Below are 13,022 nucleotides of genomic sequence, written 5' to 3' on the forward strand. Positions count from 1 at the left end.
CAACTTGTTTTGATTCAGCAACCGCAGAAGAAATGGTAAGCCAATCAAACATGTTTGGCCAGCATCCCAAATTCTGAAAATGCAGAAAAAAGTGCCAAGTTATACCAGCAACACAGCTTTCTTGAGTCCCTATTGAGTGAGTTCAAAGTAGCCATTAGCAACATTCATCTCCTGCTCTGAATGCCTTTTTGAATGTTAAAATGTCATATTTTTAAATGCAGAAGTGTTGTAGTTTAATATAAATTACCATACTATAGTACTAGAATTAGGCAGAGAATAATACACGACAGGAATAACTTCTTGGATAATCATCAGCAGAATATTTCTGCTTTTGCTATAATTGTTCTGTTTCTGCAACGGTGTCTATAGCAGACACAAGACCACAGTGGAAAGATTCACTTCATAGAAAGTGTGTGGTTGCCATGGGAACTGAGGGTAAGGTAAGGATATAAGAGGAAATGAATGTATCATGAGTCTCTAATGCTCAACCAAGGCTGGATTTATTAATTCAGACAGAAACACAGTAAGAACAGTAGTGTGGCATATTATTACAATTTTAACCAACAGCATTATGCTTCAGAAATCATTCTAATATGCTGATTTGGTGCTCAAGAAACATTTTATTTTCAGTGTTGAAAATTTGTGGAAACCATGATACATTTTTGTTTTTTTAGGATTCTTTGAGGAATAACGATTGTAAAAGAACAGCATTTATTTGAAATCGAAATCTTTTGTTGCATTATGTCTTATCTGTTATTTTTTTAACCAATACAATGCTCTATAACCCTAAGGTGATTAAGTGCAAGGCAGCAGTGGCCTGGGAACCAGGAAAAGCACTCTCCATTGAGGAAGTGGAAGTTGCCCCTCCAAAAGCCCATGAAGTACGAATTAAGGTAGGTCCATTATATTCTTTATGTTAAGCTAAATATAGTATAAATGTAGACTTGCACAAACTTAAAAGACAACTTATAAAAATGCCTGAGAATAAGGGGTAACCACTATTCTGGCTATGAACTATATGCTTTCAAATTATGTCGGTTTTTTTTTTTTAATCTTAATTTTTATTGTGCTTTTAAGGCACCAAGTACTATTTTATTTCACTGAACAATGACTATTCATCAATCCTTGTCAGATAGCAGCATCTGGGGTGTGCCACTCAGATTGGGCTTACCTGTATGATGTTGCTAAAATGAAGCCACAGCCTTTTCCTTTAATCCTGGGACACGAAGGAGCTGGAACGGTGGAGAGTGTTGGTCCAGGAGTTACAAAGGTGTCTAAAGGTAAACCAAAAATATGAACCACAAACACTTCATCATAATCATAATATTCTTACTTCTAAAGAGATTAAATGCTTATGAATGTAAATGGATTTCTCATTTCTCAATTACATCATACAGTTTTTCTCAGTCGCTTTGGTTCATTTCTTGAATTGTCCTTAAGATTTGCAAACCAGTAAGTGCATTTCTCAAAATAAATTTGTACAAACAGCAACACCACACCACAATATTGCAACATTCGGCTGTACTTTTTGACTCACCTTGGCCATAAGGTCATGATTGAGAGCATGATCCACAATAGTGGCCCTTATTTCATCAGAAACATGTCTACAATCTTGACCTCTTCTACCTCTTCCACTTTTTTGTCTTCATACCCTTCCACCAGGCATCCTTCTGGCTGTTGACCCGGTTTGTTTCCTTATGGTTTTTCCTTTGCAGAATTTGTAACTCTGTGTTGTGCTCTGTCCATGCTTGCCAAATGAAGCTTCATGCGATGCCTCTCTGAGCTATTGAGAACTGGTTGATCATTGGTTGATCTAATTCTTTACATTCCCCTTCATTAGTGAAATTCAAAATTCACCAATGAAATTAATCAGTTCAGGGCACATTTACAAAAAGTGCAAGGAATTAATGCCTAGATGTTTTGAGGGGATGTTTTTGAATACCAGAGAACCAGTATAATATATTATGATCAACACGACATAAGCAATTGATAATGTAGGAAACAGCAGACAACTGTACACAATCAATTGCATGAATGTACCAAAATCATTTGGAAGTTGTTCAAAAGAATGAGAAATTGCTTTTATGATGTGCACAAGTGACTATATGATGTGGAGGTTGAACAAGTAGATTTGAGAATTTCAGTTGGGATCTGAGAAATGCACCAAAGTGACTGAGAAAAACTGTAATCACTTCATTTTTGATACATGAGTTTAGAAGAGAGTAAAACAAAAATGTAAACATTATCATATACCTGTATCTGCAGGAGATAAAGTCATTCCTCTGTTCCTGCCACAGTGTGGACAATGTGAACGCTGCCTGAGTCCAAAGACAAATCTCTGCACCAAAAACTGGTTAGAATAAAAGAAAAACCCTGTTGTCTGGGACTTTAATATATTTTTATTATATTAACATTTGCTTTTGAAAAGAGATTAACTGTAGTTAGTTACCATGTCTGTTTTATTTGGAATTATCAATCAATATCATTAAATATTATATTAATGTTATGTATTTAATGTTATTGAGTGTTTCAAGAAGTCTTTTTTTCATATTCCATGGTTTTAATATCGTAATGCAAAATTCCTTATATCCGTGTTATCATTTCTATCTGTTTGACGTTCATGGACATTTTTCTCTGCCTCCAAGGGAGAAAACTCAGCAGTGTCTTCTTGCAGATGGCACTAGCAGGATCACCTGTAAGAATCAGCAGGTTCATCAGTTTATTGGTATCAGCACCTTCTCTGAATATACTGTTGTACCAGAGGACAACGTCACCAAGATTCACCCAGACGCTCCTCTGGACAGAGTCTGTCTGCTGGGCTGTGGAGTATCTACAGGATATGGGGCAGCAGTGAAAACAGGCAATGTGTGTGTTTGTGTGTTTTCTACTGGCATAACGACAAAAAGGCGATTCATAAAATAAAAATAGCATAGTTTGACATTGTCTTTCCCAGGTAGAATCTGGCTCTACATGTGCAGTGTTTGGTTTGGGTGCTGTCGGACTGGCAGCGGTCATGGGATGCAAGGCTGCCGGTGCCACCAGGATCATCGCTGTTGACATCAACCCAGACAAGTTTGAGATCGCCAAGACATTTGGAGCCACTGAGTTTGTGAACCCTAAAGACCACAATAAACCCATTCAGGAGGTGCTGAGGGAGCTGACTAATGGTGGAGTTGACTTCGCTCTTCTTGAGTGTGTGGGGAATGTGGGCGTCATGGTAAGTCAAGTCAAGTCAACTTTATAGCGCTTTTAACAATGTAGATTGTTTCAAAGCAGCTTTACAGTGTTAAACAGGAAAATAATGCAGCATAATTTTATTCAGCTGTATAGCCATTCTGGAAAAATTTCAAGTATCATACAGTGACAGTGTGGGCTTTAGATCAATAATTTGATCAGTAATTTAGTTTAAATGGTTAATTTAGTTTATTATTTAGATGTATTTCGATGTTTAGTTGAAAAATTTAGTGTCCCCAACTGAGCACGCCAAGCCAGAGGCAACAGTGGCAAGGAAACCAAAACCCCATTAGGTGACCTAATGGAGAAAAATAAACCTTGGGAGAAACCAGGCTCAGTCGGGGTGCCAGTTCTCCTCTGGCCAATTAACAAACAGCATATTATATTAACAAACAGCGTATTATAAGTACCAATAACCAATAACTGGAAGTTTATTAGTAGAGCTGTTTTTTTTCCCAAAGATGTTCTAACTTCAATGTTGTTTTTTTAAGCAAGTCAAGTTGTCATGTATAAGAAAATAATTTACTGTATGTGCCCTGTGGTTAAAGGGATGGTTCACCCTAAAATGAAAATTCTGTCATCATTTACTCACCCTCTAGTTGTTCCAAACCTGTATAAGTTTCTTTGTTCTGCTGAACAAGCAACCATTGACTACCATAGTAGGGGAAAAAATACTATGGTAGTCAATAGTTGCTCTATCTGCTTGGTTACAAACATTCTTCAAAATATGTTCCTTTGTGTTCAGCAGAACAAAGAAACTCATACAGGTTTGGAACAACTTGAGGGAGAGTAAATGATGACAGAATTTTCATTTTTGGGTGAACTATCCCTTTAACTGAACTAATACAGTTTCCTCTGATCAGAGGGCTGCTGTGGAAGCATGCAGTCCTGCAGGGGGAGTCTGTGTGATTGTGGGTTGGATTGAGGTGAAGGAACTTTCTCTGTCACCCCTGGATATCCTGTTAGGAAGAACTCTGAAAGGCACTTATTTTGGAGGTATTTGCCAAGATTGCTCCAAGGCAACTTTTTTATGGTATTTAGTGTAGTGTGAGCTGTATGGATGGTAAACTTGAAAAATGAATAATTATAAAGTAATTACCCTTCTGATTGTCAGGTTGGAAGAGTGTTGAGGCGATGCCCAGACTGGTTCAAGATTATATGAGTGGGAAACTTCTGCTGGATGAGTTTGTGACACACAGACTGACTCTAGATCAGATTAACCAAGCCTTTGATCTCATGATCACTGGAAAAAGGTCAGTTTTACTTGCATCTACTAATGAACACAATCATGGATTTGTTCTGTGACGAAAAGCACCAGACAACGCTGCTTATCTTATTTTGCTAATGTTCAGCATAATCTGAACGTTCATATATTTTATTAAAGGAATATTACATTTCGATTATAAATGATGAGATAAAAAAGACTCATGGATGAATTGATTTACATTACAATACAAAGGAAATTGTGTTATTTAACCACTTCAGCTCTGCACTCCCTCACCGACCCACCCGTGGGTCCAATATTGCATCATCATAATCATTTGAAAAAATCTATAAGTTGTACAGCACAAAACTAGACATATATGGTATCGTTTGAAAGATTAGAACCTCAGCTTTCTTGATAACCCAATCACTTTTGTATTTATGTTACATAGAAAAAGATAATAAAGTCTGAATTTGACCCCCCCGGAATTATTAGTTATCAGTTATTAGATAGTTTACACAGATTAATCTCAATAACTTTTGTTTGGAAGGAGATATCAAGAAAATTATTTCCCCCCCTGTTTACTGACACCTAGTGGAATCCACAGAAACTTTCTGAAGGGAAGAATACCAAACAGATTAAAAATATATAATATATGCAATATTCCACCACTGTGTTAAAATTTAGAGTGTTTTCTGTAAAATGAGACCATTTTTATCAATTTACTCCAATGTATATGGGTAGGGTGCTCTTTTAAATTCAGATATGCCTTATTCTCTAAAAAAATCTAAATATGCTGCAGAGCTGAAGTGGTTAAAGGAACAGTATTTAAGTTTGTACATCATTACATGTCACTTTATTTGATTAATTAAAATCGTGGGGTAATGCAGCACTGTTTTACTTGGTCAAAAACAATCATACTATAAATACTTAAGTGCATTGAAAGCTATGTTATAACATTACTCTGTGCGTTCGCTCAGCGGCTGCTATGAGACACTTGCACACTGCAGTAAGCAAGATCGATGTTATCATATTAATAAAAGCTGGATGACTTGTGTTGCTAAATGGAATGCAACTCCTTTTAAAATAAATTATTTGATGGAGAAAATGCTGTATTATGACAAAATAGCATTGTTTCTGAGGCATGGTACTGTACAAACATGTTATACTCGCAGTAAATCAATAAAACGAGATCCAAACAAGACTAATTAACTGCGTTGAGCTATATAACAATGATTTGATTTCTCTGGATTTAAACGTTGTAAACATTTGGGATAATGAAAGTACACATTTTAATCCAAATATCTTACATATCGTGGCTACAAGTCTATGCATGAAATACTATATATATATATATATATATATATATATATATATATATATATATATATATATATATATATATATATATATATATATATATATATATATATATATATATATATATATATATATATATATATTATATATATAAATATATATATATAAAAAAAAAAATATATATATATATATATATATATATATTTTTTTTTTTATATATATATATATATATATATATATATATATATATATATATATATATATATATATATATATATTTATATATATATATATATATATATTAAAACTCGTATGTAATTTGAAATCTTTCTCTCTTTCTCAGTATTCGGACAGTGATTGAGATGTGAAATGCAGGTGATTCCCATTATCCTTTAAACATCCAGAACACATAATATCAGTGATTTTGGTGGGTTCCTGTTCTACCTCTCTAAAAGCCATGCACCATACAAATGAAAGGCTGAATCAATGTCATAAGTGTTTGTGGAAAAAAGAAATTAGTTTTGCCATTATCTTGACAGTTAACTACCATTGTACACATGGAATACTAATATAAAAGACTGATTTGCAGTATGTACAAAGAAAAAGAGGTATACCTGTGTTTAGACAATGATTATCTCCTTTATCTGCTAATCCAAAGGTCCCTTTTCATTTCCTGTATGCAGCAATTATAGCATAGGTGCAATGATATAAAGGCATAGGAAAGGAAAAGTCATATTCACCGAGTAGAGCATTGATTGTTCTTTTTGTTTATATTCTCAAGGGAAATTCGAGGAACACGTCTGTTATGATCAGAAACTGTTCCACACAATAAAGCCAAGTCTGTTGAATTTGATGTGGTTGTATCTTCTCTCTTTTAGCAGTAGATGGCATGCTTGCACTATTTTTGCACCTTGTTTACTTCATTTCTCTTCTATCATTGCACAATGTAAAGCAGAAGTAAGTATTACTATTTACTGTTTTGGGTTACATTTGTTGGATATTTATTAGTTCTTGTTTATATTCCACATGTCCACAAGTGTTGCCAATTTCCATGGGCTTTCAGTAGATACTGATCACAATCAAACTTATTTTGCTTTTGCTGCTGTTGGGAAGAGGAAGGTTGACCCATAGTTATCTGTGGGTTATCCAATTACATGCAGCATGCATGTGTTCAGCTGCTGGATTGGTCAGTCATCCAGTAACACATGTTTTAAATAATCATATAGCAGCTGTGGACTAGTACAAAGTACACTAGTACCAGCAGGTCCTCTCCCAAGCCCTGACAAAAGCAGCTCTGAATGTAAGTTTTTAAAAGAATGCAAACATATGCTGTAAATCTGTGCATGCAGTCATCTGCTTTACTGAATGTGTTTTAAAAATGTTAAACTACTTTATACCTTTGAGGGATATCACAATCCTCCTCAATGTGAATTAATTCTAAACATATTTCTGCTTGTTAAGATAAAGTGAAGTGTTTTTAAATTAAAATAAATGTGTGCGGTTTTCTAAAAACGTATTCAAACAGCATTCTGCTATGAAAAGCATTGCATGGTTTGTAATGTAAAACTTGAATGCATATGACATATGATATGATATAGTGCACTTGCATACTTCCTTATTGCTTCACCACACAAGGGTGAGAAACACGTATGCCACCATATATGCAACCTCATGCCTGTGTGCACAGATTTAAATATTTGTTAACTATCTAGGCTTTAACTAATGTATGATATGGTTTATAAAGGTATAGCATGACAGTGTGTTTAAAGATGATAATCCATCAGAATAGCTTTAAAAGGGACATACTTTACATGAAAGCTACTGTCCCCTTTCATGTTAAGCTAAAGAGGGATAGTAGGCCTACTTCAAATATGCCATCACAAATATTTACAATTGTCCACATTAATTTTGCATAATAAGTACTGAAATGAGAATTAAAAAAAAAAAAAATATATATATATATATTTCATGCGTTAATGCATTTATGGCTATAATGTCAGAACGTTTTTTTTTTTGCAAACTTTTTGTTCCTTGCCGTACATCAATGAACAATTAACCTCACACACCTGCAAATAATAGATAGGTGCATAGGAAAAAGATTAAGAGAGAGACAAAAAATTATTTAAAGAAAAAAGAAAGTAAATCCCACACACTATCTGTACTTGCAAAAATATTTAAAAAAAAAATACTTTAAGTATGTTTTGGTCCCATGATCTTCATCGGGCATACACAAACAGACAATTACAAGATGATCCAAATTTCTTGAGCACATTGTGACACATCGCCACCTATAACAATCAATGACACAAATTATCATTATATCTATAACGTCACATAAAAAAATACATTTTACATAAACACATACATAGAAAATACAAATACCATTATTGTACTGTAACATTACATTAACAAACGCTTCATCATTTAAACCCATTGGTGATAAAGTCTGAAGTGTAACAATCCAGAATAGCTCCCATCTCTGTAAAATCATTTCTATACTGACCCCTCTTGGTCAGCTTGTACACAAAGAAAAAAAAAACTTTAACACAAGCTTTATAATTGTTATTCATGTTCTTTTAGGAGGCTGTTTATTGACAACTTTGGAAACAATTCATTGTATTAAAAGTGTGTGGTTATCATGGAAACTGAAGGCAAGGTAAGGACATACGTCAAAGAGAATCCTCAGATATTTGTGAATCAAAGAATGATGTTGTTTTTAAGACTAGGAAATAAATCACATTAAGATTTCAGTGTTTTAAACATTTTTTTTTAATAAGGTGATTAAGTGCAAGGCAGCAGTGGCCTGGGAACCAGGAAAAGCACTCTCCATTGAGGAAGTGGAGGTTGCCCCTCCAAAAGCACATGAAGTACGAATTAAGGTAGGTCCATTACACTTCATTGGCCATGTCTGTATGTAATCTGTTTAAATACAGCACATATATATATAGACTTGCATAAAGCTATTGTGATGTTGTATCAATGGCCAGGCACTATTTGTGTATCAGACCAATGACTTTCAATTGACCCATGGCAGATAGTAGCATCTGGAGTATGTCACACAGACTGGACTTTCCTGAATGAGGTTGGGAAAACTATGAATCCCCAGCCCTTTCCTGTAGTCTTGGGGCATGAGGGGGCAGGAGTGGTCGAGAGTGTTGGTCCAGGTGTCACTAAGATGTCCAAAGGTAAATACAAATCCATCATGGAAGTTTTATTTTTTTACTTTAACTAGTAAACTTCTGCCAATTCATTATTATAATTTTTTGCAAGTATAGACATAAATATATGTTAAAATATAATTTGAAAAAACCCTTTATTGATATATACTTTATTTAAAATGTAACTGACCGAGATGATCATCCTTTATTAGCCTACGCACGAGTACAGAAATGTAACAAAACGTATAAAAAGCAAATAAATAGATTAATTAAATAAATAAATAAAAGGCATGTACAATTTGCTCTAACTTATAACACTGCATTCTATCGTTTATCTGCAGGAGATAAAGTTATTCCTCTAGTCGTGCCACAGTGTGGAAAATGTGAACGCTGCCTGAGTCCAAAGACAAACCTCTGCTCCAAAAACTGGTGAGATATTGTGACTTACTTATGTTTTCTTTAATCCTTTTTTTTTGTTCTCTATACTCATAGACTATATTTAGGAGGTGGGGGATAAATCACTTACATTTAGAACCTCTTTATTTCCTAGGAATCAAACTCAGCAGTGTCTTCTTGCAGATGGCACTAGCAGGATCACCTGTAAGAATCAGCAGGTTCATCAGTTTATTGGTATCAGCACCTTCTCTGAATATACTGTTGTACCAGAAGACAACGTCACCAAGATTCACCCAGACGCTCCTCTGGACAGAGTCTGTCTGCTGGGCTGTGGAGTATCTACAGGATATGGGGCAGCAGTGAAAACAGGCAATGTGTGTGTTTGTGTGTTTTCTACTGGCATAACGACAAAAAGGCGATTCATAAAATAAAAATAGCATAGTTTGACATTGTCTTTCCCAGGTAGAATCTGGCTCTACATGTGCAGTGTTTGGTTTGGGTGCTGTCGGACTGGCAGCGGTCATGGGATGCAAGGCTGCCGGTGCCACCAGGATCATCGCTGTTGACATCAACCCAGACAAGTTTGAGATCGCCAAGACATTTGGAGCCACTGAGTTTGTGAACCCTAAAGACCACAATAAACCCATTCAGGAGGTGCTGAGGGAGCTGACTAATGGTGGAGTTGACTTCGCTCTTGAGTGTGTGGGCAATGTTGGCGTCATGGTAAGTTAAGGCCCATTCACACCAATAATGATAACTATAACGATCATTATTTAATGATCATATATTAACGTCCACATCAACACACTCTAACTTTGTTTATGATAAGCTCGCTGCAATTTTGTCATCTGACGCTTTAAATACTCAAGCTTTTTAAAGCAGGATGGATTCTGATTGGCTGTAAATGTTTTTATCAATCATTAGCTGGAAAAAATCCCAAGTGTGGGTATCTGCAGGTCGGATTGATGGGCGTGTCGAACGGTGTTTACAATTGGTCACGAAAGCTGCCTGTTAGGGTATGTGGTAGGGTTGGGGGTTAGTTTCTGTTATAGCATTCTGTACCTTTTGGAAACTTTTGGCACTCCCATTACTCCGACCTGCGCTCTGAAACTGATTCCAATGATATTGTTCCTCTGTGCCGGTTTTGTTATAGTTGTGGTGTGGATTCTCTCTGTTACTCTTTTACATTTACAACTTTATTTTTGTATTTTTTTTAAAACTATATCTGTTCATTTATAGGAATACTTTAATCGTCAAAGAGTTCTATTTTATATTGCAAACCCCACATAGTCATAGAAAAAAGTTGCTGATACGGATTCATATGTAAACTAATGAATCTTATCATACAATCAGAGGGCTGCAGTGGAAGCGTGCACTCCTGCAGGGGGAGTCTGTGTGATGGTGGGCTGGACCCAGATGGGGGAACTAACTCTGGTCTCTGAGGATATTCTGCTAGGAAAAACTCTGAAAGGCTCCTATTTTGGCGGTAAAAGCATGCTTGATCAATTAAAATATCTCTCATGGTCGCGTTCTGATGTGTATGTTGCAGATGCAGTAGCAGTTTGGTGTGATATGGAGAATTAGTTTTCATCATTTTACAGTCCTCTCATATTTGACTGTTTATTAATGGAATGTGAGTTGTTTGGGTAGAAGACACAGGCAAAAAATGTAAGTAAATTCTCGTTTCTTCCTATCTGATTGACAGGTTGGAAGAGTGTTGAGGCGGTGCCCAAGTTGGTGCAAGATTATATGAGTGGGAAACTTCTGCTGGATGAGTTTGTGACACACAAACTGACTTTAGATCAGATTAACCAAGCCTTCGATCTCATGATCACTGGAAAAAGGTCAGTTCTGTGAATCTACTAATGATCTTGTGTTGTGCTGATAAAAATGTTCATATACTACACACATTAATCTTTACATCGACTAATAATTATATATATTATATATACACTAAATACACTAATACACACTTTCTCTTTTTCAGTATTCGTACAGTGATAATTATGTGAAATGAAGATCGCATCCTGTCTTCCTCAAACAGAACAGTCTTTACATTCTGTTCTGACATTACATCCCAGGGAGAAGAATCAATGTTGTCATAATACAATGCAATAATGCAATTAAACTGCACAGATCTCCACAGTTCAGATATCATTGGCCCTGAATCCTGTTCAACATAATTATACAGTAAACATTTGCACAGCAGTTTCATTCAGTATGGTTTCATATGTACTGCAGGGAGAAGCTTTATTATGAAATGCTTTTTAAGATGCTTATTCTCAATGAATTGAGTCACAATGTAACTTTTACACAATAAAACTGACACGTTTGATTTGGTTGTGTATTTTCTCTTTTACCAGTAGATGGCAATCTTGTACTAGAAAACATCCTTTTCACTCCTTTTGTCTTTCTTTTGTGTGCTGTCTGAATTCAGACAAAGTTTCTTCAGTTTGACTCTAGCCTGTATTTTATTTCAGGCTTATATATGCATGTTCTTGTGTTATGTTTCACATCATTACACTGCAAACCACCAGGGCTCCATTCTCTTAAATATGAACCATCATTGCCATTTGAAACCACTATCCACCAGTTCTCATCCTTATCTACAATAATATTATCATCTGAGCCTTCATTGTCTTCTAGTAGGATATGCTGTGTGAGAGAAGCCTCTAGAAAAGCAGAAAGAATTTTGTCATTGGGAGATGGATGGGTGCGTGTCTGTCACTAGGGGTTGGGGAAACATGCAGCTGATCACAGGTTGCATTTTGACCTTGGTAATATTATATATTGATTTAATATAGCATGCTCTTGAGAGTTAGAATAGCAGTTGTGGCCTGTCAGAACCAGAGACAAAAGGCTGGCTGGGGAATGCCTCTCCATGATGAACTGGGATGGCTGTCCAGGAATAAATTGTAGTTCCATTCAGATCAAATGAATACTCTTGGCAGATCCCCCTCCCCCTTTTCCATCTTTACGTAAAATGGAAAAATGAAGTCTCCCTCACGTTTACTCCACCCCTGCCATATTGTGCAATCAATCAGAGATTCAAAGCTGTGATTTTTTTTTTTCTTTTTTTTTTCTCGTTACATTTTCCATTGAAACTGAGAAAGATCACTGAAAAATGTAGACATCAAAAGATAGAAGACAAGTAGCGACAGGTGCTTGTTCACTGCAATCATTTGTAGATGCAGGGCATTTCGTAGGGCACACATTTACATAGGCCCACTAGGTTATTGTATTGGGAGATATCTCACACTTTTTCTCATTCATTACCTTGGAAGATTTTCTCAAATGCCAGTCTAACTTGATAAAATAAATTGACACAAAGCATGTCATTTATTCAAGTGGACCATTTGGACTGCTTATACCGTCAGTTACTGTAGGGCAGGATCAGTAGTCAGTTGACAATGTGTCAACTGTAAAAACATGCATGTACTGCAATTGTTGAATCCTAACAAGTGATGTCCAGTTCTACAATAAAATACATGACTCTTGAATAATTTTGTTTAAACGAATCGGTCAGAACTAAGGCATAAAATGTACTTAATTTTGTCCATCGGGAATTAACCCTTAAACGCATACCTCGGGTCTTTAGTGACCCGGGACATCATACATTACCCTTCTCCTCATTAATTTACCTTCTTAATATTCCTCAACCAATTTATTATAAACAATATAACAAGAAAATGCCTGTTTTTTGTAAACAT

General features: G+C 35.6%; 2 protein-coding genes across 2 annotated transcripts; both read left to right on the forward strand.

Annotated features, from left to right (window-relative positions):
• Positions 1–79: 79 nt before the first annotated feature.
• On the forward strand, positions 80–6,715 carry adh5l (alcohol dehydrogenase 5-like; the record flags this gene model as incomplete). Its single annotated transcript, XM_079838503.1, has 11 exons — positions 80–98; positions 370–440; positions 792–893; positions 1,133–1,280; positions 2,266–2,353; positions 2,646–2,865; positions 2,954–3,217; positions 4,098–4,230; positions 4,349–4,487; positions 6,102–6,185; positions 6,637–6,715. The coding sequence occupies 10 exons, from the start codon at positions 80–82 to the stop codon at positions 6,124–6,126; spliced, it is 1,209 nt and encodes a 402-aa protein (XP_079694629.1). The 3' UTR covers positions 6,127–6,185; positions 6,637–6,715.
• A 1,623-nt stretch (positions 6,716–8,338) lies between these two features.
• LOC307140350 (alcohol dehydrogenase class-3-like) lies at positions 8,339–11,646 on the forward strand. The gene is made up of 9 exons (XM_079839810.1): positions 8,339–8,414; positions 8,536–8,637; positions 8,793–8,943; positions 9,258–9,345; positions 9,467–9,686; positions 9,775–10,035; positions 10,666–10,798; positions 11,018–11,156; positions 11,300–11,646. The coding sequence occupies exons 1-9, from the start codon at positions 8,397–8,399 to the stop codon at positions 11,322–11,324; spliced, it is 1,137 nt and encodes a 378-aa protein (XP_079695936.1). The 5' UTR covers positions 8,339–8,396; the 3' UTR covers positions 11,325–11,646.
• The last annotated feature ends 1,376 nt before the right edge of the window (positions 11,647–13,022 follow it).

Source organism: Gobio gobio (assembly GCF_949357685.1).
Source record: "Gobio gobio genome assembly, chromosome: 16".
In the NCBI taxonomy this organism is placed as follows: Eukaryota; Metazoa; Chordata; class Actinopteri; order Cypriniformes; family Gobionidae; genus Gobio; species Gobio gobio.